This window comes from Haliaeetus leucocephalus, unplaced genomic scaffold (assembly GCF_000737465.1).
Source record: "Haliaeetus leucocephalus isolate CR32 unplaced genomic scaffold, Haliaeetus_leucocephalus-4.0 Scaffold362, whole genome shotgun sequence".
NCBI lineage: Eukaryota > Metazoa > Chordata > Aves > Accipitriformes > Accipitridae > Haliaeetus > Haliaeetus leucocephalus.
Window position 1 is genome coordinate 1,082,152 of NW_010972798.1, and position 23,791 is coordinate 1,105,942.

General features: G+C 42.1%; 1 protein-coding gene across 1 annotated transcript in view; it reads left to right on the forward strand.

The window, feature by feature from the left end:
- Window positions 1–18,243, forward strand: part of LOC104835196 (multiple epidermal growth factor-like domains protein 6) — a 188,519-nt gene extending 170,276 nt beyond the window's left edge. The window contains 14 exon segments of the mRNA XM_010573084.1: window positions 751–879; window positions 1,397–1,522; window positions 2,595–2,723; window positions 2,952–3,080; window positions 4,186–4,317; window positions 9,047–9,175; window positions 10,046–10,171; window positions 10,848–10,976; window positions 13,184–13,312; window positions 13,629–13,757; window positions 14,421–14,546; window positions 16,774–16,948; window positions 16,950–17,113; window positions 18,164–18,243. Coding sequence (XP_010571386.1) covers window positions 751–879; window positions 1,397–1,522; window positions 2,595–2,723; window positions 2,952–3,080; window positions 4,186–4,317; window positions 9,047–9,175; window positions 10,046–10,171; window positions 10,848–10,976; window positions 13,184–13,312; window positions 13,629–13,757; window positions 14,421–14,546; window positions 16,774–16,948; window positions 16,950–17,113; window positions 18,164–18,243 — 1,832 coding nt within the window.
- The last annotated feature ends 5,548 nt before the right edge of the window (window positions 18,244–23,791 follow it).

The window sequence follows — 23,791 nt, forward strand, 5'->3', positions numbered from 1 at the left end:
TCTGCATGAAGGCCTCAAATACAAAGCCAAAGCAAAAGTTAAAACAAGCTGTTGTCAAATATGAAGACATTGTAAAACATTTGTCTTTAATGGTACATTTGGGGATTTCTTTTCTCTTTGGAAGTAAGGAGGTAGAATAAATGTGTGAGGCTGGGTGAGCCATCCTCTGGTGACTGTGCTTTTGCAGAGTGAGAACTTGCTCCTGTTAGCATCTTAAAAAGGTGCTACTCTGGCACATGACAGAGGTGTGTATTTTCTGTGCCAAAAAAATTAGGTCCTATCTATAGGATGTGCTTGTGATGAGAATTAATAAACTTCCTTAACTAAAATCAGGTAAACTGTGAAGTGGTGTCAGCCAGCTGTGGGTAGCAGGATCAATCAGAAAAGCAGTTGTGATTTTAAGAGGACTGTACCAAGAAATTCTGAAAACAGGGAAATCGATAACTCGACTTCTTGGTGTCGAGAAAGCTGGTAGGAACCAAAAGATGTTTTTTGTAGGCGCGAACAGAAAATCTTGAGGCCATTTGGTGGGCCATAGCTAATTCTGTTCATCACCTATTTTGTTCCCAGACCAGTTTTACACTGGTCTGCGTAATTCCTTATCAGTTGTGGCCCCATTTTTACTTGGTTGTACCTCCCACATCATCTTCATGATCACCGGGGCAAGGTGTAAGGTGGGAAAGGTTGTGTTTAACCTGCGTCCTTCTGCATTTCTTCATGGAAGGTTTTTGTCCTACCTCCTCTTCGCAGCCTGTCCTCCGGGATGGCATGGGGCAAACTGTCTACAGCGCTGCGTCTGCCACGGCCAGGCGACGTGTGACCGCGTGACGGGCGAGTGCCTGTGTCCCCAGGGTTGGACGGGGATAGCATGTGAGCTGGGTGAGTCTCGACGTGTCCTCCACCCCTCCAGCACCTCATTTCAGTCGCTCTGCAAGGAAATTCAGGTCTTGGTGAGGTCTGGTTGGAGACAGCCCAGAAAAAAGAGAGTGGAGGGGCAGAGGGCTGGAGAGCACCGGGTATGAAGAGGTTGAAAAAATTGGGGTTGTTTAGTAAGGGATGAGAAGACTGAGGGGAGATACGGTATTGGCACTTAAATGTACTGTGGTGCTAGAAACTTGCTGGACAGAGGAGAGGAATAAGCTATTCTCTGTCCCTTGGGGAGAAGGAAAATAGCTAATGAACTCAATTTGAGGAGAAAAAACAAAACCAGAAGAAATCCTCCAAGAGGAAAACAATGTATTTCTAGAGAATTTTGTCAAAGGAGGCTTCAAAATCTCCCTCACTGAAGGTTTTGGGGACGAGCTTAGATGACTCACCATGTTTCAGAGGCATAACTGCGTTCTTCCTGGAGCCTCTCCAACCTGGCCCCCCGTCAGTCTTCCCCCTCTCTTTTCAGAGTGTGGGGACGGGAGGTACGGAGACGGCTGTGAGCACAACTGTAGCTGCCACCATGGCGTTTGTGACCAGCACTCGGCGAAATGCATCTGCCGCGCCGGCTGGACTGGGGACCGCTGTGATGTTGGTAAGGGCAGTTCCTTCTGCAGATGCTGTGTTTTAGCGCTCTCTTCTGCAATCAGTCATTTCTGCTTTCACAATATGAAGTCCATTTCTACTTTGTATCTTAATTTTCCAGTATTCTGTAGGCCAATAAGAAATAAAGCTGGTGTGAGAACTCACCGTGTCTTGGGAGCACCACAGCAGGTCTCTGCCCAACCACAAATACATGCCCCTGTCCAAATCATTTTATGTCCTCCTAGTTCTGTTCCCTGCCTGCTCAGAAAATTAATGTATTTCTCTACCTTATGGGTACAGGGAAGAACGTACAAAAGGGAGTGAGTTGTAAGGAGAGTTTGCCAGATCAGGCACATGCTGCTGCATCTCAGTGGGTCATTGAGGGGAGCTCAGCAAATTGGACTGTAATGGTTCAGATTGTACCAACTTTGCATGTGGACTAGACTGCCCAGATTTGACATAGCTGTCTGGAACTTTTAGAGCCATGTAAATCCCTGAAATAGAAATCTTATAAATGGTAAATATCAGATAACTTGAAATGCACTTTCAGCTTGGCTACCGAGGTGCTGTGATTTTTGTAAGCCACAAGCAATTTTCTGATGTCCCCTGAGGTGCTGAGGACTTGCAAAGCCCCAGCCACTAGTGTGACCTGTAAAGCTTTCACAGTGCCCACCTTCCTTTTCTTCAAGCCTCTCTTTCTCTTTGATCGCTTTGCAGAGACCTGTGAGGTGGAAAGCAGTACACGTGGACACAGTGTATTTTCACTGTTCAAAGAGCTGTCCCTTTGTCTATGCGTAACTGTGTAAAAGTGAATGACATTGCGTTCTCTATAGACACCATCTGGATTTGTGCTCTAGACTGGGACTAAGTCTTTACAAACTTCCATGTGCGGACTCATTAATAGCCAATGCTAAATGCTTTTAATATTTTTCATATATTCTCTTTCAATGATATTTCCTGGGCATGCAGCCTTCTAAATATACATCGCCATGTGCAAGAAGAACAATATTGGCTCATTTGCCAATGACGGATCATTTCTGTGCAGCAGGAAGAACCCTTACACCCTCTGCTTCTCCTCGCAGTCTGTCCCCCGGGATTTTTTGGCAAGCAGTGTGAGGAGCAATGTGACTGCGTGCACGGCTTGTCCTGCCATCATCAAACTGGAGCTTGTCACTGCGAAAAGGGATGGCGAGGGAGGCACTGTGACAAACGTGAGTGTCTGCTGGGCGTTTACGGAGGGAAGTTCAGGTCACCGTGTACATTCCTCCCAGGTCCAGACCTGGTGACAGGATCCTTTCGCTCCTGTGTTGCTCTGTGGGGTCGGTCTGGAAGCGTTCACCGGGGATGGGTGCAGCAGATCCAGTGGAGGGGGGTAGCTTTGCACCGTCCTGCCTGGCCCCTGCCCCATGCCCTGATGAGGACTGGTTGCATCGTTGCAGCTTGCTTGCCCGGCCGCTATGGCACGGGCTGCGCCCAGCGGTGCCGGTGTCCCGTGGGTACCCCCTGCCATCACCTGACGGGCGAGTGCGGCTGTCCTCCGGGATTCACCGGCTACGGCTGTGAGAAAAGTAAGTTTGTTATAAGAATGCAAATGCTTCCCCTGTAAATTAATTAAGAAATTAATTTCTTAAATAAAAACCTGATGATAGAATGTCTGAAGAGGGAGGAGACAACAACCTCACAGCAGTGAAGATGGACGAGGGCTGCTTGTCGCTCACCCAAATGGTTTGGTCGGTTCTGGCCTCTGTGCCTGGCACAGTTTGGGCTGGCGGGGTTTGCCCTCTCTAGCTTTGCAACTCAGGCTGGCAGGGAGCAGCTGGGGGCTAAACTGGATCAAAATAGATTGAGGAGGTGCCAGCGGAGCCCGGCTTCAGCCCGCGGCCATCGCTGTGCCGTGGGTAAAGCAGCAGCTCTGCTTTCTGTTGGCTTTGTCGCTGTGAGAGACTGTCTCTTCCCGCTGTCAAAGCTCATGGAAATGTCATTATCTGGTTTGTCTTCAGCATTGAGTTTGGCCGTCTGGAGCTGTCTTTGAAAGGAGGCTCATTCTGTGACCCCAGCTGCCTAATTTTGACTTTGTTCTTCCTTACAACATTTTGCCTGAGGGCTGCTTTAGCAAAAAGAACACCACCACCAAAAAAGAATTAAAAGAATTGACATTGGTGTCCCATATCCTCCACTAAAAGACTCTAAATCCTGAGCCACAACCAGGGCAACTTAATGGAAGTCAGCTGTGAGAATTAGATGTGGAAAGTCCAAAACCTGTAGGCAATGTGGCTGTCAACAGGCAAAATGAAACCCGTGAAGATGTTGGTGCTACAGCAGCTTTGCAAGTTTAAACTCCCTGCAAAAGCTAGAATGTCTTTATCCACATGCCTGGTTCCTTGTGAATTATGCTGTTATTTTAGTCAATTTTACCTGACATTTCCCTATGATTTTTTCTAGTGACAAGAAAATTGTATCTGGCCCTTGACAGTTGGGCACAAATTGACTGAACAAAACAAAATCAAGCAGTGAAGTAACCCCCAAGTAAATGTAATAAATCCAAAGTCCCAGAGGAGAGCATCGTTCTATAGGCAGGGATTTTATTTAATAAATTTGAGCTTGCTCTTTGTTTGAGTGCTATATTTACCAAGACAAATTTAATTTATTGGTTTACATTTCCTCTTCCCCAAGCTTGTCCACCGGGCACATATGGTAAGAAATGTAACCAAGTATGTCAGTGCTCTGCTGAGAATGAGGAATGTCACCCAGTGACCGGCGACTGTATGTGCCGCCCAGGGTACTACGGGGCCCGCTGCAACCTCCGTGAGTATTTTTGTGGGCTGTCTGCTTTCCGAGCAAGGACCGAGTTAGGCAGAAGTGTGTGCTGGTGCTTTGAGTTCATCTGTGTCAGTACCTTCAGCATTGACTGAGATAAAATAAGCTTAGGTTGGGTTAATTTACGATAATAAAATTACCTGTATTATTGCAAAGGATTATTTTTAAAAAAGAAAATAATTAAAAGACAGACTCATTTACTAGCTACATGCTTTCCAATTTCATGCCATGCTGAAGAATATCAGTATCATTCTCTGTATTTACCTCTCATCTTCAGCTACACCTGGATACTGTGTAGCTCCTTTATTTCAAAATACCTAGGCCAAAATAATTCCCAAAATCTCTGCGTGCTCAAGTGAGGACAAATGGTTATTAGAAAACAACAAGCTTCAGTTGGCAATAAATCTAAGTGATTCATAAAGTCACTTAAGTTGTTGGGCCTTCTGAGGAACAATCAAATTAAAACAAATTGTTACTCTGGATTGAAAAAAGGTGACTAGTGTAGAGGACAACATGCCAATTGGCCGAATGCTCCATCATAAAAAATATTCCCTGATCCACATGCTTCATGCCACTGTTTTAGGACATCTGTGAAGTTGTTTCTGGTGGAATGTGGCAACTGATAAGAAACATATACCAAAGTATCCAATAAAGGAGACAGTTAATTACCTTATTATTTACAACTTTAATTTTGTTCTTATTCCACGGCTTGTAATAATCCTGTTTTAAAAAAAAAAGCTGTCATCTTTCAAGCTCAGTCTTTCTCTCTTTGGCAAATGTTTATTTTTCTGTCTTAGGAATCCAGTACAGCTCTGTTTGGTTTGCTTACTTGCTTTTTTGGGTGACAATTTGGATACAAAGGCCAGCCGCAATATATGTGGCTCTAGTAAGGGTTAAACCTGTGCCTTACTCCTTGAGTAGAAATAGGAAAGAGGCTCATTTTAGAGACGGGCATTTGTATTACCATCATGTCATCACAAGTTATTCTTTTAAATGTAAATGTAAGGATTGATTCTATTCTCCTTTGTACATCAGTTCTCACTGTAAACGAGATTGAAATCTGGCCTTCAACATCTCGGCTAGAGCCATCTGGATCCATTATACATTAGATTATAATAAATATTATAGTAGAGCAGTAGTGGAGATCAACTATTTAACAGTATCATTTTAAAAGACTTAATCATGGTTAGCCTATTACTTTTATGTAGCAATCTTTCAGTAGTGATTACCTGTGCGTGTAGTATAGTACCAAATCTCTATAGATTATAGTAAATGTCCTTGAGCTTGCTTAGATCCTTAAGACTTAATTTCAGAATTTTAAAATTTAAAACAGTAATTACACTGAAGTTCTGATATAAAAGAAATTACTTACAAAATGAAATCTATGTTTCGTTGCATTCAGAGGGGATTTTGGCACGGACTTCTGTGTAGCTAGGATTAAACCTGTAGCATATGAGACATGAGCCTTCATGGCATCGTGTTCTCTTAGATTCCAAAAAATACACATTATCTTGCACAGCAAATTCTCACTTAATAAATACAGTTTTGTTAAATGTTTACTGGAGAGATAATGGAATGGTGGAGGTTCACAGAGAGAGAACATTTGTCTTGCATCTATGAGGAGTTTTTTCCCTATTCTTCCCTATGCCACTCTGACCATTGCATAGATAGACACAAAACTGGAAGGAAAACAGTTTAAGTGGGAGTTATTTTTAGGTTTAGGTCAGTGGAGTGGGAGACTGTGGACCTCATTCTGAAGTGACTGATAACCAAGGATAGCTAGCGTGACTTTGGTGGGAATACTCCGTGTTCCCGCCGTCCTCACTACAGGGAGAACTGGGACTGCTCCAGGATGAAGAAGCTTTCGATATAATATTAAAAACAGCATAGGGAGCCGCTCCCAAAGACGTGAAATGGGCTTCAGTCCAGTCAACATGTGGTTGGATGCTGCTGGAAACGGTTTCTGGCAACTATTGCTATATTTATAGTACTGTGAAAAAAGGTTCAAGAAAGTATCTATAAAAGGTGTAGTTGGCTGGGAAGTCAAATTTCCAGGAGCCAAGAGCAACGAGGCTTTCATGTTCTCAAATTTTGGAGTGAAGAGCTGAAACAGTCTCTTGGCAGGATCCAAAGGAAGCAGACAAACTAGCAATAAGGTTCCCATCAATTGTCCATAACTCGGTGGACGGGCAGATCTACTTGAGTGGAGTTATGAATAAAAAGCAGTAAGTAGTGTTGTAATGGGTAAAAAAAATCCCATGCTATGTCTCTGTGACATTTACTGGGCTGGGTGAACCCTGAGCCAGAAAGAGCACACCAGCTTCGCCTTCACCTTCAAGCTGTAGGTAACAGGATGCTTCAGAAGTGATTTTTTTTGAAAATGCAATTAATAACATTGGTAAGAAAAGCCCTACTGTATGCAGTTGGTATGAAAAGATTTAGAAGCTCTTGATCATGGCGAACCCACCCAAACCAGAAGGAAAAATTCAAGAAATGAGTTAGAAATCTGGCTGCTGCTCCTACCATTCTCAGAAAAACATAAGTCAGATGCACAGGAAACTGTTAAATTAGAAAATGTCTTTATGAGATAACTGGTGGTTAGAGGCTAACCCTCTTTATAAAGGCAAAGCCTACTTAAATGGCAGGACACTGTGTAAATTGCCCTAGCTATCTGCATAGAAGTTCTTCTGCAAAGTAGTAACAGATGAGATGGCCTTGTTAATAATCACGTGAACGTTGCAGCTGATGTGTTTGCCCTGCTTGTGCTGCTCCCTGTTGAACCGTAACAAATAAAATGCTGCAAGGGTAAATACATTGGTAAGGAGGGAATTACTGCATCCCTTTCAGTAAAGGAGCATCTCTTTCTAGTCTTGAGCTGAGGAACAACTCTGAAAGCTTTGCCAGGGAGAAGCAACATGTTTAGGAGTGTGGGAAACAGAATTAAAAAAAGAGAAAAGCCAAATTATGACTGAAAGGAAAGGGAGGAGGAAAAGAGAAACTCACTTAGAGTCCAGTTAAATCGTTGAATCTGGGTGTGTCCTTAACTTCATGTCTTGGTGGAAATGAAATGGATGTTGCAGGGCTCACTCCTTGGTGCCAGGGTTTGCACATGAAACAGATTTTCTGTACTGACAGATGGAAGCACTGATGACGAAGTATTCATTGAGAAGAAGCCGTGGTTGAGAATGGCTGGGGAGAGTATCTGCTTGTTATAAAAGTGTGTATCTGTTTAGTCCTGATGATTTGCTATCCTGGTTTGAGCGGAAGCCAATTTTCAGTTTTATTTTAAAAGGCATCCCTTTAAAGCTTCACCATAAGCTCTCCCTCTCTATTGCACAGTTCAAAAAATCCAGAGATTTCTCCAGCCACTTCAGACCATGGTTTCATGCCTTCAGAAAAGAGAGAAAATATATAAAGTTATTTATGCACAGATTGTGAGAGATCTGTTGCTTGGAGACGTGCAAATATATATTCAACCAGATTTCTAAAGTAGCCATAGGCTTTTCTTTTGCCAGGGGAAGAGAAGGAAGGAAGGAGCAAAGAAATGGCATGTAGTGGTAGTAGCACTAGTGGAACTGTTCAGCAGTGATCACGTTGCTTTAAAAACACCAGCTTTTCCCTCTTCACTGGAAAATTAGGAGAATAACCTGCATCTCTAGAGTTCAGTGGTGGCATGCTGGAGGCAACCCTGACACATGGAGGCACGTGCCTAGCAGCTCTGCCCAGTTCTTTTCCTCAGTTCCAGCCTCCATCACTCTAAAGAGCATCTTGAAGACATGGGCTAAGCATGGCAGATGCATTCATGTCGTTCTCATCTTGTATTCAGCTCTCCTTCAACATTAGCTGTCCAAAAAGAAACCAGAAATACTCACTACCACCTGGAAAACCTCTTCATGGACAGCTCGTTGCCATGTAACACTGGCTCAGCAATCCATCCAGGTCTAATGTTTCTTCTGGTTATTACAAAATACAGCTGCTTTTTTTTTTTTTTCCTCTGGAGAATTTTCTGGCTTTGCATTTAAACCATCTCTCTTCTGTATCTATCTTCTGAGAAGGTGTCTTCTGAAATTTCATGCTATTGTCACATCATATTTTCGTAGTCTTCCATCCGCAGCCCACTAGATGTGCCAGAGCAATGCCAGCTCCAGTTTGGAGGGAAAGAGTAGATTATAAAGGAAACAAACTTTCTTCAACATTTTTAAAAGACGAGACCTGGCCCAGTATCCATAGCTGGTCAGCTAAAAAGACTGCTAAAAGGGGCCGAGATGGCTCACGGCTTCTCACCGTCTCAGGCAAACCAGGCTGTTGCTGCCCAAAGGAAGAGGGACCAGGGCCCCATCTCTCCATCTCTGCCATAGGAGGGAAAGGGGGAACAGGTTGACTTGGAACAGAAATCCAAGAGGAAAAACCTCTGAAGAATGGGGCTCGCTTTTCTTGCTACCGTTACGTGGAAGGAATGGGAAGAGCAGGCAGAGCCAGGAGCAGCTGGACCAGGGTCGGCAGCAGCAGTCGGTCTGGCTTTCCAGGCGTTTGACATTGGAAGTCAGCGCTGCCTTGCTGCCCCAAGGAGTGCCATCTACTCCTGGCCCTCTAGAAGGGAATAGAGTTAGAAAATGAAAAGCCAATTTGGGTTGAAAGCAACAAAGTGCTTATGACATGAGATGCAATGGCCCCAGTAGCAACATAGCCTAATTGCTATTTTGTTCTTTTAAAACAGGGTGTCCAAAAGGTACTTATGGTTCAAACTGCCAAACCCCTTGTAAATGCATGAATGGAGGCCAGTGCGACCCTGCGTTGGGAACTTGTGATTGCGCGCCTGGTTTCATTGGAGCCGACTGTAGTAAAAGTAAGCCAACATTCATGTTCTGCTTCTTTCAAAAAACAGCAGAGAGAATAATCTGCATAAGAGCTTGTCAGTAGGAAAACAGAAAGATCCCAGCTACCTCCTCCTTGAATTGTAAATCAGGATTCCAGCTTTGTAAAAAAATCTCTTGCAAAATATTTTCCCTCTCTTCTGCATGTGTAGAAGCAAAGACACTCATCCCAGGATTACAACCTGCTTGCCCAAATTTATTTCTAGAGCCAGCTCAGCATGAATTGCTCGAGTTCCTTCTTCCTGTCCAAAATTTCTAGGTTGAGAAATTATCTCAATATTTTGCTTCACACTATGGTGCCATTAGTTTCAATAAATGGGAAAAAGATCAAGTTTTGTCATGGCAAAACTGGTAAAGACTCCATGGCAACCCTACTCTTACTTCTGTATTTCAGAGCTAAGTTGTGTGGCTGAAAGTCTGTGCTATTTCCAAAGCTATGATCTCTCTGAAGTTCTCTCTCTCACAGAAAGGCAATGTTTTAATGTTTAGTAGTCTATAGCTTTGCTCTTCAGCATAGGGCAGCATCAATATTAAGGAAGGAAAGACGTCTTTAGCTGGAAGGATGAGCAGCTGATATTTCAGTTGTATGTTCAGCTTTTTGGTAGGAAAGCTACTAAATGTTCCATGTGAAACCATGGATTGTATTTATAACCTCAAGTAAAGTTTCAGAGGAAGAAGCAGTCATGACTTTGGATGGATTTTGGTTTCATAGCTGTTGCTTTGAAGCATATTAGCTGGAATAAAAATGAAGCCAACTCTACCTATAAGATCATGCCTATGTTAAAAATGAAAACTGGCATTGGATACCCAGGGTGTTTAACAAAAGTCTGCGTTTCCTTCAGCTTGCCCTGAAAACCGATACGGGAAGGACTGCACCCTGTTCTGTGCATGTGGTAAAGGTCAGTGTGACCCACGGACTGGCAAGTGTACCTGTCCTCCCGGCCAAATGGGACCCAGCTGTCAGCAAGGTAACAAAGCGGGACCCAAGGTCATCTTGTCAGTTGGTGACATGCTTAAAACCACCAGCAAATAAAACGCGGCGCCAAACATTGTTTATAACTGTTTCCCAATGCGGTCGCTTGATAACGTTGAGGTTTGCTGTACTCAGCCCCTGTCCCTCTCCGCTCCATCGCCCTGTCTTTATCCTGGCCCCGTCTCCTGTCCGCATATCACCGCTTTGCTCCACCACACTCGGTACCATTGCGCTGGTCTCTCCGCAAAGCTGAAGTGACTCCTTTCAGAGACTGCAGTCCAAAGAGAACATAAAGATGGGGAAAAGGGTAGTTTGTACCACACGATGTGAGCAGGGTGAGGGTGCTGGGGAGGGATGGGACTAAATTTAGAAGTAAGTTGCTTGAGCAGAAAAAGTGAAGGGAGAGGATTTGCTGAAGAGGAAGAGTTGAGAGATGGGACAAAGGGCGGAGAGCAAGAGACGTAAACGTGGAGTGAAGCCAAGTGAGGAGATATGGCAAGACAGAGAGTGGCTGAAACTGCTAATAAGCACGGAGTACAGCGTCCCACAGCCCTCGGGAGACACCAGGGATACTCTGTGGGGAGCATGTGTTTGTATTTATTCCCTGTCACCTTCATCCTTTTTGGGGATGCTAATTTTTTTTTTTTTCAAACTTTGTTAATTCTCTGTAGTGTGTCCCCAGGGACAATATGGCCCCAACTGCCACCTGACATGTACCTGTCAGAACGGTGGTATCTGTGACCACGTGGATGGCAACTGCACTTGTGGGCTCGGCTGGACAGGAAGATCATGCGAGAAAGGTAATTTTCTGCTTTGGTGATAGCGGATGTATACATTCAAGCAGCGGTTTGCAGTGTCTACAGACCCACAAAAGGGGACAGGCTTTGCTTAAGTAAACTCTCTCCCAGCTGCATTCATCTCTGTAGCTTCTCTCATGCAGAACTGCCCCTAGTTAGAGCTTTAGGTCTTTTTTCAGAGACAAGTTTCCTCATGAGTCCTGCTCTGTAACTCTCATAAATTCCTTTGCACGGACTCTTATTTCTTCTCCTGTCCAACTTTCGTGTTCCTTCGTTCATGGGAACATTATTTTGTATCTTCTCTCACGTGCTCCTCCGAGGTCAGCAGAAGCCTCCATCTCCCTCCTCTCTTGTTATGTTCTCTCTTGTTATTCTCTTCCCTTTGACATTGGACTGCAGTTGAACTTCCCATGTATTGACTTCCCTGCTAGTACAGTTCTGACATCTGTCCAAAGCAATTGAGATTGTCGTGCTATGACAGCTCTCCCTTACACAAAACAAAGCACGTTTAAACAGAATAAGCTCAGGTTTTACTCCAGGAACCCTCCTGACAGGCCAGAGTAGAGTCTTTCCAAGTGTCTCCTTCTGTTCATCTCCCAAAAGTCATTCTGCATTTCTGTGTTCCCATTTCTCTCTCTAGATAAGAGATATCTGTATAGTTATGGATTTAAATGTTCAGGAAACCATGAGTTTACTGGTATGAAATATGAACAGTTAGTTCAGAGTAGTTAGTTCTGAGTTCACATTCAAGACAAATGTCATTGTTAAGTCGTAACTGTCATGGTGCAATCTCCCCAACACACTCCCAGGCCGTCATTTACAGCCTTTCTGTCCCTGACATCTGTAGAATATCTACCTCAAACTCCATACGTATTTTTACCAAGAACTAGTCGTTCTTGACACTTTTTTAGCAGCATTCTTCAATGCAACTGTTTCACTTTGCACCTGAGAAGACCCAGACACCCACTTCGTGCATGCGTGTGTGCAGAGAAGGAGCCAAGAGAAAAGGAACGATGCTAACTACATGGAGCCACTCACAATGTGAATACCACCGCAGACAGGCACTAAAAAAGTGCAGTTTACCAAAAACCAGCTAACTTCATGTTGCGTAGGCCACCTGTGTTCATCTCTGTTTGTCTGTTCCTTGAAATCTCTGTAACCACCCATAGGCAGCATTTGGGTTGCAAAACCTCAGTAGGGTCATGCAGGTGTCACCACGTGGAGCAGTGGATCGTGGGTGTATCTTAGAGATGTGCTTAGATAAAACGTCTCTGAAGTCAAGCACAGGAGGCAGACATGCACACATCGTATAAGGGATGGTGTGTTATATCACTAGAAAGAACTTCACTGTTTATCTTTTGACAGAAATCGCTAAGTTATTGGGAAAATTGAGTCTTGATTTCCACAGCAGTGTGGGTTTGAGTGTGTTTTGACTTGAAATCAAAGGCAGCTAATCAGGCATCCTTTTTCTAGTGATTAGATATGATGTTCTTGAAAGCTCTTGTCTGACATTTGCAGTTATGAATCTGATTATTTGGACGGCCACGCTCATTTAAGTTGGTCTGCCTAGATTCAAATTATCACAGCAGTGGGAAGTTAACTTATGCAGGAGTGATGCCTAGGTTAATTATATTGGCACAGTCACTTTTGCATGACTCGTCTTTCAGTAATTTGAGAAGTGTTTGGTTCTGTAAAAGCAGATATCTCATTATACATGGGAAGTCTGTTGCTATGTGTGAAAAAGAGATCCTCTGGGTTTTATTAGGAATTGGAATAGTGTGAACTCCAATGACAACACAGAGGAAGAAAAGCTTCGTGTTTTCTTTCACACTTTCTGAGTGCCTGAAAGAAAATATTGCTGTAGATACAGAAAAAAATTTGAAGATACCATTTATGCCATCTACTATGTGGCTTTACAACACTGACTACATGAAGAGACAAATTAAAAAAGGTAGACTATAAAAAGTACGAGGCAATTGCTGTTCAGACATCTATAGAATACAAAAGATTTCTCATCAAAGTATGTAAATACATCATAGTTGTGCAGAAATGCTGTGTCTTCATAACAAACATTCTCCTTGGCTCTGCAATTTACTGTATGGGCATCATACTTCAGCTATACAAGCTATTGCATAAGAGCTTTTCTGGGTGAGGTCAGTGATTTTTTTTGTCATTGTTTGTCTGTTTTTCTGTCCGTGTCCTGCCAGCAGAATGTCTCCCAGGGAAGTATGGGTCTGGCTGCGGCTTGGACTGCTCGTGCCAGCACAACGGCACCTGCGACAGGTTCACGGGCTGCTGCCAATGCCCCAAGGGTTACTACGGCCACTCCTGTGAGCACAGTAAGTGGAACCACACTGGGCAGCCTCCTCCAACAGTGATGGGATGCGGGGCTCCAGAGTTGTCACGTAAACGCCTCGCCAGTTCAGTTAAAATTTTTGGGGTGTCCCAGATCACCTGGCTGCTTCCAGATCTGACTAACTTGCATACCTCTGATGCTGGGTGGTAGAAGTTTAAAAGCACATGGCATTATTAGAGTGAATGGTAAATACAATTTTTTGTTGGCTCCCAGGGAATGTAGCTAACAATACAGAGGATTTTAAAGTGATATATGTTTTTCTTCATAAACCTTCCTCATTTGATACTTTCATTTTTCAGGGTGTCCCTCTGGATTTTATGGGCTAAGCTGTCTTCATGCATGTGCCTGTAAAAATGGAGCGAGCTGTGATGCAGTGACAGGACAGTGCATTTGTCCGTTGGGCTATCAAGGTGTCTACTGCGAGAAAGGTACTTGTACCCCTCTGACGTAAAAGAAAACAAACAAACAAAAAAACAAAATAAACCCCCCTAAAAACCATGTCATTACTCAAATTTTTGATTGAGAGCAACTTCTTCCATACTTTGAGCTTTATGAATATCCCAAACCACTAGATTTGGGATTGTTTACCTGTTATATAGCTGGGTGTTCTCATTTCCTTAGAAATTAACTAATCTGGTTCCAATTAACACGGTGAAAGTCCTGGTTTCCGTGATGTCTTGCAGCAATGAGTTCCACATGTTGTTTATTAAAAATAAGTCCCTTTTACTGATTGTCATTTTGATTCTAAAACTCCAAATGAGATTATTAAATAGGTGCATGTCAGACCTGTTGAGTGTTACGGAATGGTCTTCTAGAGAGTTCTAATTAAAAATGAAAATAAGTGCCAGTTACATTTCTGGGACAGTTTTACAGATACCTTTGGTAGGTTAGATTAGACGAACCTGACATAAGGAGAGTTCATATAAATATTATGCCTATTCCACTATGTTTGATTCTTCATTAAACTTGGCATTTACGCTAGCTTCAGTGGAGAGTTTATGAGCTTTCCTCTGAGATATCCTGGAAAAACTCTGGCCTAATGTACATCTTGCCATTCAAATGCACATCTAAAAAAGTGCTCTTACTGTCAGGCTGCGACAGGGGCTGGTTTGGAGAGAGGTGCCAGCACCGGTGTGACTGTGGAGGAGCTCCTTGTGATCCAGAGACTGGGAAGTGCCTTTGCCCACCTGGGAAGACTGGAGACAAATGTGTCGTTGGTAAGGGTAATATTTTCTAAGGGCTGGACTACGTATAGTTAAACCAATATGACCTGTTGGTCTAAGCATAACTGTGAAAGGACATTTACCGGTATTCAAGAACACATTGTTTGTAGCAAATTACTCTTACGGGTTATCAACAGCTTTAACAACAGGCTGTACCTCTTGATTTAATCAATATTTAGACTGATACACTGATAGGAAAACCGTTTATGGGTCAACTGTAAAATGTCATTCGCCCTGAGTTTTGGAGAACGTACGCTGGTGAAGAATATACCAAGAAGGCCCATGGTTTTCCAGACGTAGCTGGGAAGACTCCAGAGGGTGCAAATGGGCATGAAGGGATACAATTGCTGTGTGTCTTGTCACATGGACATTTGTGACCCTTTTCAGACCAATGCAAAAGTATGTCCAGCTCCGGGTTTGCTTTGCCAGGAAGGAGGGCAGAATCCCTGCGGATGAGGGTAGCGGAGCTGCAGCAGCTATGCCTGCCTCTGGGGTTCAGCAGTAGTCCAGGAACATTTAATCCAAATAAAATTCCCTCATTTGCAGCACAGGCACTTGGGCTGTGTGTTTGGGGAAATGATTGGCCCATGAGAACAGAATTATTTTGTAACAAGGGTATAAAAATAGGTGAGAAAATTCTCCTGTAGGGAAAACCAGTCCTACCGCTGTAGCCTGATGAGATGGTTGCAGGGCTGAGAGGCAGCAATGGCAGGCAAGATTTTTGAGCCAGAGTCTGATCACAGTTATGACGGAGTAAATTTAGGGTAATCATTGGAGTAAAAGGAATTGCAGTGGTTTAAACAAGTGTAAGAAGAGATTTGTGATCCTAATGCTGTGGCAAACAAGATAAAAGGAGTGAACATCCATGTGCTACTATTGGAGGTTCCCACCAGGAACCATAATCCTCCTGAGCCCCCAAATCACAGTGGGGGAATATTATTTCTCCTTTTGTTCTAGGATAGAGTAGGAAACAGCTTTAAGCAGCCTGTTATTAATGCAAAGTAATTGCTGGGACCTTAAGTGTTAGTGCAACCTGCAAAACTAAAATGGAAAATTATTTGCTTCACTCTCCGCACTGTCCTGTGGTCAGAAAGCGAAGCCACCCAGTCTGCAGGCACTGGTGCGATGGGGGACATCAGCCACCCCTGCAGCAAGCACGGCACTGGGCATCCACGGGCCTTTCCAGCGAAATTTTAGGCAGAAGTGGAACACAAGGGGGAAGCTCAGCACCAAAAATGTAAATAGATCTTTTGCTTCTTGCAAACTCTAGGAGTCATTTTTATTTTTCTTAAACCAGCTAGGGTAGCCCCCATCCATGAAAAGCTGTTATGGGGTAGGTTTTATTTGCATTTTTATTTTCAATTAGGCTCAGTTCATCTGTGATATAACTGTGAGCAGCTGTGACTGTGCAGCAGCCATAAAGATAAAAGGCCTGATTTTAATTTGAACTCTGGTAAAGCACCCATTAAACAGGCAAAATGTTAATTAAAAAAAAAAAGAGAGAGAATATAACAGACTTTTATGGGCGCTCTTTTTCTGTAGTAAATTAACATTGCAGACTTTCAAACAGATGTCTTAAATACACATTGTTATTAACATGAAAATGTGGTATTACATAAATGAAAATCAGGTCCAGAGGTGTTTGAGGAGACCTTTTCTCATAACATTTCCTAATTGAAAAGGCCAAGCTCTGAGCGCACAGGGAGAGTTCTCCCACGTGTTGGGGCTGCAGCTGATGCAGGGCTCGGCAGCACTTTTATTTACCTAAATGGTGCTTGTGTGAGAAAGCAAGCGCCTTGATTATTTACAGTATTCTCTAGCAAGGTGAGGGAGAGAGGGCTATTGTTTACAGTGTATTTAGCACCCTGCCTTGTGACCTGCTGCTAACTTTTCCTTCATGCCCATACTCTTGACTGCATAAAAAAATTGCAGCGAGGTATGAAACGTATTTGTGTTTGGGAGTGAGACGTTTTGTGAGTTTAATTTGTCAGGAGGCAGCAGAATTGTGCAGTCAGAGTAAGACATAAGAGTATATATAAAGTGGATTAATTTTCAATTTCACATTCTTTGAGCGAAGGCTCTCTGCTGGTGCACGCAGACAGCCAAGCCGTGCAGTGGAGAGCTGCAGAAGATAGTGTGGATCCAGGATGCTGACTGTAACTTTCCTGAGCAGATCCCAAGATCTTTTCTGTTGGGCTCTCAACCCCTGTTTTTACACCAGTCATGGTTTCCATTCTGGGAACTTCTTTAGGACAGCTGGGCTACAGTTTGGGCAGACCATGCGGTAGATGAAACCTGAGGACTGCGAGGCTTTCCAAAATGTCATGTTTTAATGTTAACAGATGTAGGTGTCTGAGTAGCTTCCTGATCCCGGAGAACAGGGAAACTGCTAGGGAGCATTCACCCTTTTCCAAATGCTTCTGTCCTTCCAGAATGCAGGTCAGACCAGTACGGCCCCGACTGCTCCCTGCGATGCCAGTGTGCCAGCAAATCCCAGTGCAATCCGTACAACGGGAACTGCATATGCCCAGCCACGTGGATGGGGCCAACCTGCAAAGAAGGTAACACAAGCTGGAGATGTGCAGCCTTTCTTAGTTGAAGAAATCATGCATCAACTATGGTGGTGGTCAGTGGACCATTTGGACAGGAGTGTCAACCCATCACGCAAACATGGTGCTCAGCAGCAGCCACCACAGTTTCTGCATCGGGCTGTGTGAGGCAGAAGCTGTTCTGCATTTCCACCTCTGGTTAAAAACTCAGAGCCTGTGATAGCAGCAGCTTCGCTTGGAAGGGTTGCATTTGGTGTGTGCTGTCCTCCTAAATGTCTAGGCGCCTGATGGTGCAAATGCCAGCAGACAACTGCAAATGCCAGGAGTCGTTCCAGGTGGTTGTGAGGTCTTGGCCAAGCTGAACTGACTCAGTGCAGTGATTTCCCCTCAGAGCAGGCTGCAGGGATCTTGCACAGCCTGCTCAAGGATTCCCGAGGCTGCCTCCAGCACAGCTGTGCCGGAGAGCAATACACTCTTCTATGCCTGCCAGTATGAAATCTTGCCCAAAATAATTGATATCCACAGCCTCTGTAAAGTGAATAAGGAGGTTTACTTGCTCTACGTGCCATCACATTTGCTTACTTTTTGTAGAGGTGTCAGGTTTTGAAGAGCATGGTGAGATGTGATAAGCCAGACAAGTAGATAAAAGATTGGAAAATAGATTTGGATTGATTTGTGAGCGTGCTAAAGCACTCATCACACTATCATCACAAAAAGGTTTGGGGTTCTTTTTATTTAGATAATTTTTCCTCTTAATGAGATATAATACCGAGTGAAAGTTGCCTCCCACTTGTAGACTAATCAATCACCAACTGGCTTGATGGTGATACCATACGATTCTGCATTTAGTTTAGGAAACTCTTTGAGAACCTTCCGTTTGAGAGGTGTTTTATTGTTTTGCCTGCTCTCTGCCTCTGTGAGGAGGTCAGTGTAACTTAGTCCTCTACCTTCTTTTGAAGAGTACAATTTATTGAATTATTTAAGTGTAAATTGTATAATCTATATAATATTTCAGTATTATGTTATATAGACCTGAAACCGTGTTTCTACTTAATTCTCTAGGTGGCCCTCCAAAGCTTCCTTTTTATGAAGAACAAACTCAAGAAAGAGGGAATATTTTTCCAAGAGCTCTACAACAGTAACATTTGGACTAATAAATGAACTGTTTTATATGCACAGACGGTATTTGAATTTGGATATGAAAACAGCTATTCAATTCAGCTTGAATTGTACTGAAGTATTCACACTTCTTATGGAAGACTACAGAGGCCATTTAGTAGCTGGATCCTTTTAAAAAGTTGAATCTGTTTCATGTATTTATTCCTAGCTCTTACCCCTCCATTAATCTGCTCTGGACATTCTTTCTGATATATAATATAATTCATTGTTTGAAAGCTTGGACATGTTTTTAATAAGACCAGCTCCAAAAAGTATCAGGCTAAGCAGTATGTAACGTATCAACGTGCAGTGAGCCACACCACGTATAAGTGGCTTTCTGAACCTGCTTGACAACCAGCATGAAGTTTAATGAGCATTTCACAGATTATGAAGCCAATATGGATTCACTGCAAAATCACATTGCACAGAAACTAGTGGGATTCACCAAATTAATTCCTCTTTGAAGAACATTGTGTGCTCTAGAAAAGCATTCAGTCTAATTTTAAACTTGCAACTGAAGAAGAATCCACCACAGTCCTCGATAAGTTTTTAATTGATTTAAGAATATGTACCGCATTGCTAGTGTGGATTGACTGATTGGAAGGTCTCCATCTATATCTTGCTTATGTCTGAAACCATCTTCCAAAGAGCATGGTGTCATCTGTCATGCTTTTGTGGCTTTCTGTGTTCTCTCGTCTTGTCAGTTGAGTTTCTCGGTGGTTTGTCGAGTCAAACTGCGCAGCAGTTCTCACCAAACATTACCTGCTAACGCAGAAAAGAGTTTTATCTTGGATAGAGGAAGCAGATAGTAAGCGAGGATAGATGTTTAAAGATAATCTCTGTGTTCTTTATATAAAGGATTATAATGTGCTTTTACTGCACAATAGTTTGATTAAGTCAGCTTTAAAAAGTCCTGATACAATTCAACAGCTGCTGTTGGTCACTAATAGAACAAAGACATTTTGGTGCTATTTTGTCTTTTTAGACAGGTTGTTCTTTAATATAGGACTATGTCATAATAAAGAAATAATGTTCTTTATTTTAATGTTCTGAGTTAACTAGACTAAAAGATGTCAGAGTACCTCTTTATACCTCTCTTTAGGTTAGGAGTTACAAAATCTATGTAGTAACCTCTTGAGTCTGACTATATCAAAAGTGCACTTATTAAAGGGCGTCAGGACCATGGGCTCAGCAGACGTGGTAGTACAGGCAGTTCCAGGTCTTGTGTTCACACTACCATTCACACACCATAACGAACTGCAACTCTGCAAGAGAAGGTTTTTGTCTTAGAAGAGACAAAGTGACAATAATTGGTGCTAACTTGTGATTTTTAAAGATGATGTTTGTTGTTGCGGTTGGATAATGAGTAGGTGAGTAACAGTTTTAACCCATGGTTCACCTCAGGTCTTAAACAAATCTGTGGTCATTAACTGTCCAGTATGAAGCACGCAACTTTGCTCACCTGGGAGTTTAATTCAAACTGTGATCTATAGGAAGCAATACAGGTTTGGTAGGTATTTTTCAAGCTTCATGGAAGTCTTATTGTTGTTATTCATCACTTCATTGGTATTGAAAGTCATCCGAAACACAGTAAAGATATTTGTGAATGTGTCAAAATTAATTAACCAACTGTGCTTTCAGCTAGAAAATCACAGGGGCTGATGCTAATCCCTTGTCATTTCTTCTTTAGAGCTCTATAAATGTCGCTGGAAAGTTTACTCAATGTAAATGTGGCACAATTGTTGTCCCAAAACTAGTCAGAAGCGTGTGGCTTTCTGCAGGGCTTTACTGTCAGCTGTGATATTTTAAATGTTCTTTTGGAGATGTGATGGCCTGGGTCTGATCCTACAGTTATGTGAATTTGGGGTGATTTCACTGAACTGGAACTGATAAGGTAACTCTTGTGTGAGACAGATATAATCTTAGCAACTGCTGGAGAAGAACAATCCAAGTTAAGCAATTGAAATGTTTTGATCTTAACTATGTATTTACCGCAGAGCCAAACTACAGGAGTAATCTAAGCGTTGCATTCAAGATTTTTCATAGAATCATAGAGTAAGTTAAATTGTAAGAGACCTCTAGAAGTCCAGGCTTCTCTTCAAAGCCTGGTCAACTTCAAAGTTAAATGGCGTTGCTCAGAGATTCTTCCAGTTGAGTTCTGAATATCTCCAAGGATGGAGATCCCACCACCTCTTTGAGCTCTTGTCCCAGTGAAAATGTCATGCTCGCTTTTTTTTTTTTTCCTAGTGTCTAATCAGAATTTCCTAAGTTTCAACTTTGGTCTGCTGCTTCTCATCCTTTCAGTGTGCATCTCTGAGAAGTGATTGGCTTCATCTCATCTACAGCCCCCATGGGGTAGTTGAAGACAGCAGCAATACCTCCCCTTGGTCTTCTCTTCTGAAGACTGAGCAAACCCTGCTCCCTCAGCCCCAACTGTGTCAGCCCCCACTACCTCGGTGACCCTCCACTCTCCCCATTCCAGTACATCGGACATTTCAGTTTAGACTGGTATGGTTACTCAGCAGCTAATACACAAAACCCAAGAATTTATATTTTGCTGTTTGACAGCACTTTATAAAATGTACTGTTTTTTTCTTATCTATGTATACTGATAGGTGATTAGAGCAGCTAATCAAAGGGGAAGCCTTTCTCAAGCCATATTATTTACACCTGTGTATACTTGTTTACATTTTCCACAGTACCTTGATAATAGAATTGTAAATATGTAGTATAAAGGAAATAAAAGATTTTTGTATTAAGTATTTTTAAAGAATGTCACAATTTTAGGTACATGATGAAACATGTATTTTAAGTGACTGATACTGAGCCTGTGCCAATGAATTAGAGGCCCAAGTAGATCTGCCTGGGAAATATTTCAGCAAACTTTTTTTTAAATCCAAAAATGCCACTTCATACAAAACCGTTCACATGCAATAGTCTTTTTTATGCATTCCTCCTTCAGAATACTTCTTAGCTTCTTTAGGCTATTGCCTTGGGGAAAGAAGTTCACTTCAGTGCCATTAAACAGATCATATGACCTTGTTCCAAAACAAAGTACCATCATATAAAGGTAAAAAGTGAAATATTTCATATTAAAAGATTACTTTAGATGGGGTGGTTTTGAGTGTCTTTTCTTGATTCTCTACTTGTGAAGGTTTTCACTTTTTTCACAAGGCAGGGAAAATGTTTACAGGATGTTGTTTTCTAGAAGGGCCAAAAGTTTATGTCATTAGCTATTAATTAAGGAAGTTTACTTGCTTGTGATGTCATTAACATGTTTTGATGCTGCTCCTTACTGCAGATTAACAAATTTACCTAATTCTGTGCCTACAAAATGGTCTTTATTAGACAGCATGTACTTTTTAATGGAAAAGCTACTAACTTAGTTTTTCCGGCAAGTGAGTTTAATTACTACTAAAATAATATAACTCTGCTTACTTGCTTTGTCCGATTCCAGTGAAAAACTGTCAGTCCTGAACATAGCACTGGAGCTTGTTGAAAATGAAAGTGAAAACTTCAGTGAAAATGGCTTTTATATTTAAATTTATGTCCATCTTCCACTTGGTAAATGCCTTTCTTGGCTCTCCATTTCCCAGAAGACTGAAGTTAATTATGCTTTCTTGAAAAGAGTGCTCTGTGTATTCCACTGCAACACACTTGCGTGCACAGATAACTCTTTTCAGAAAGACATTTAAATTACTTTGACCATGCAGTTTCTGTGCCAAATCCCACTGTCTTACCTTGTTGTATATTCCAGATAACTTCAGTTTGAGAAGAGTGGAAATGAGTTGAGTGTAACTCAGTGGGTCCAGCAGAATCTTACTCAATGTGAATTCACGAAACCAGAACATGTTTTAAGTTAGACTTCAGTATTTATAACGCTATCCTCATAGGAAAACAATCAGAATTTTAAAAATTCCCTGCTTTCCCTGCCAAAAATTATTATTCTACTTTTATCCTTTTTATGTTGAAGAACTATAGCTATTAAAGTTTGCCCAGATTTCTTGCCAACCATATTATTTTGATTGGCTGCAGGTTTCTGTTTGTGTAAGTAATAACCATCATAGTATCGGGAGCTGCCAACGGGACAAACATGGAAATTATACCTTTATGTCCTTCCCAGAAGAGCCAAAGACACTTTTTGGAGCCATGGTGGCTTCATACTGTTGATCTAACAGTGACAAATGACGTTTCTGTTAGAGTTTAACTTCTTATCAGAGCAAAGAAAAGCTTAGGAAGAGTCCTTGAGAGAACTGGTGGACCAAGAAACCTCCATCCTCCCATCCTTGCGTTAATTTTTTTTCTAGTTAGGCTAGAAACCTTCTCAGTCCCCAGTTCTTGAAGGACTTTTCCTGCACGTCGACCTGTGGCTGACTGCAGCAGCTCTGTGCGTGAGCTGCGACTGCCCAATAATTCTTTTGTGGGGTCAAAGCTTTAAATTCTAACACTGTGTAAAGCAATTTCTAGGAGTAAACACCGTATCTCAGACTTGTAGAGCATAAATTGTTTATTCTGTTCTTTTTATTGCTTTTAATAAGCACTTGCATAGCAATATTATGTCTTTGTGAATTTGTAATCCCTCTTCAAAGAATATGTGGGATGTATCTCAAAACTGTACTGTACTTTCTGTTGTACACGTATCATAGCGAAAGGATGCTGACTTTTTTATATAAACATGTCATTAAAACTTGTTCTTGTTTTCTCCTCATTGATAGTCTTGAAGCAGTAGGCTCATGTTGCAGATGAAACTTTATTCTGTTGAACTAATTTGCATTCAGAGCAAACACGTGAATTCACACCTGCTTTCAGTAGTTTGTATAGAATAAATAATGGCCTATACGTAAATGGGTTTATATACGATCCCTGACCAGAGCAACTTGTCCAGTGACCGAGCCTGACAAATAGAGGTTTCTGGCACTCAGACTCCAGAGTATTAGAAATATTCAAAACACAGCATAAATCTTGCTGGGAGAGGATGGTTATGAAGTGTAACGTTTCTAGAAGACTTGGGCATGAAGCACTTTGAAAGCATTCGAAACCGCACACCTGCGGGCTTCTATCAGCTTTCTTGGATGCTTCCCAGAGCCTAATACTCGCCGAACAAATAGCTCGGTTCACCTTAAGGGTATTGTCTTCTCACATTGGCAGGAGCTAAAGGAACACATGTGCCTGTTTAATGCCAAATAATGCAATAAGTGTGTGCTGGTTAATTGGAAGTAGCATGCTAAATTGAATTCAAAATGTGTAACAAAGGGGGGACAGTATATCAAGCTGTCAGAGAAAAAGACGACAGATATGGCTAGCTAGCTTCTGGGAGAACAGCTCTACAGGCTTGGACTTATTTTTAAATTTTAGAGCAAACATTTTAAATTAAGCTCTGTAGTACTGCAGGATTTTGTCGTATGTGATTTACTTCACTTTTCATAGAGTTTTCAACAAGGAATAGAATAATTAAGTTCATTTGGTTTGTCATCTTCTTAACATGTTATAAAGATAGTTCTATAATCATTGCAACCTATTCAATAATTTCTT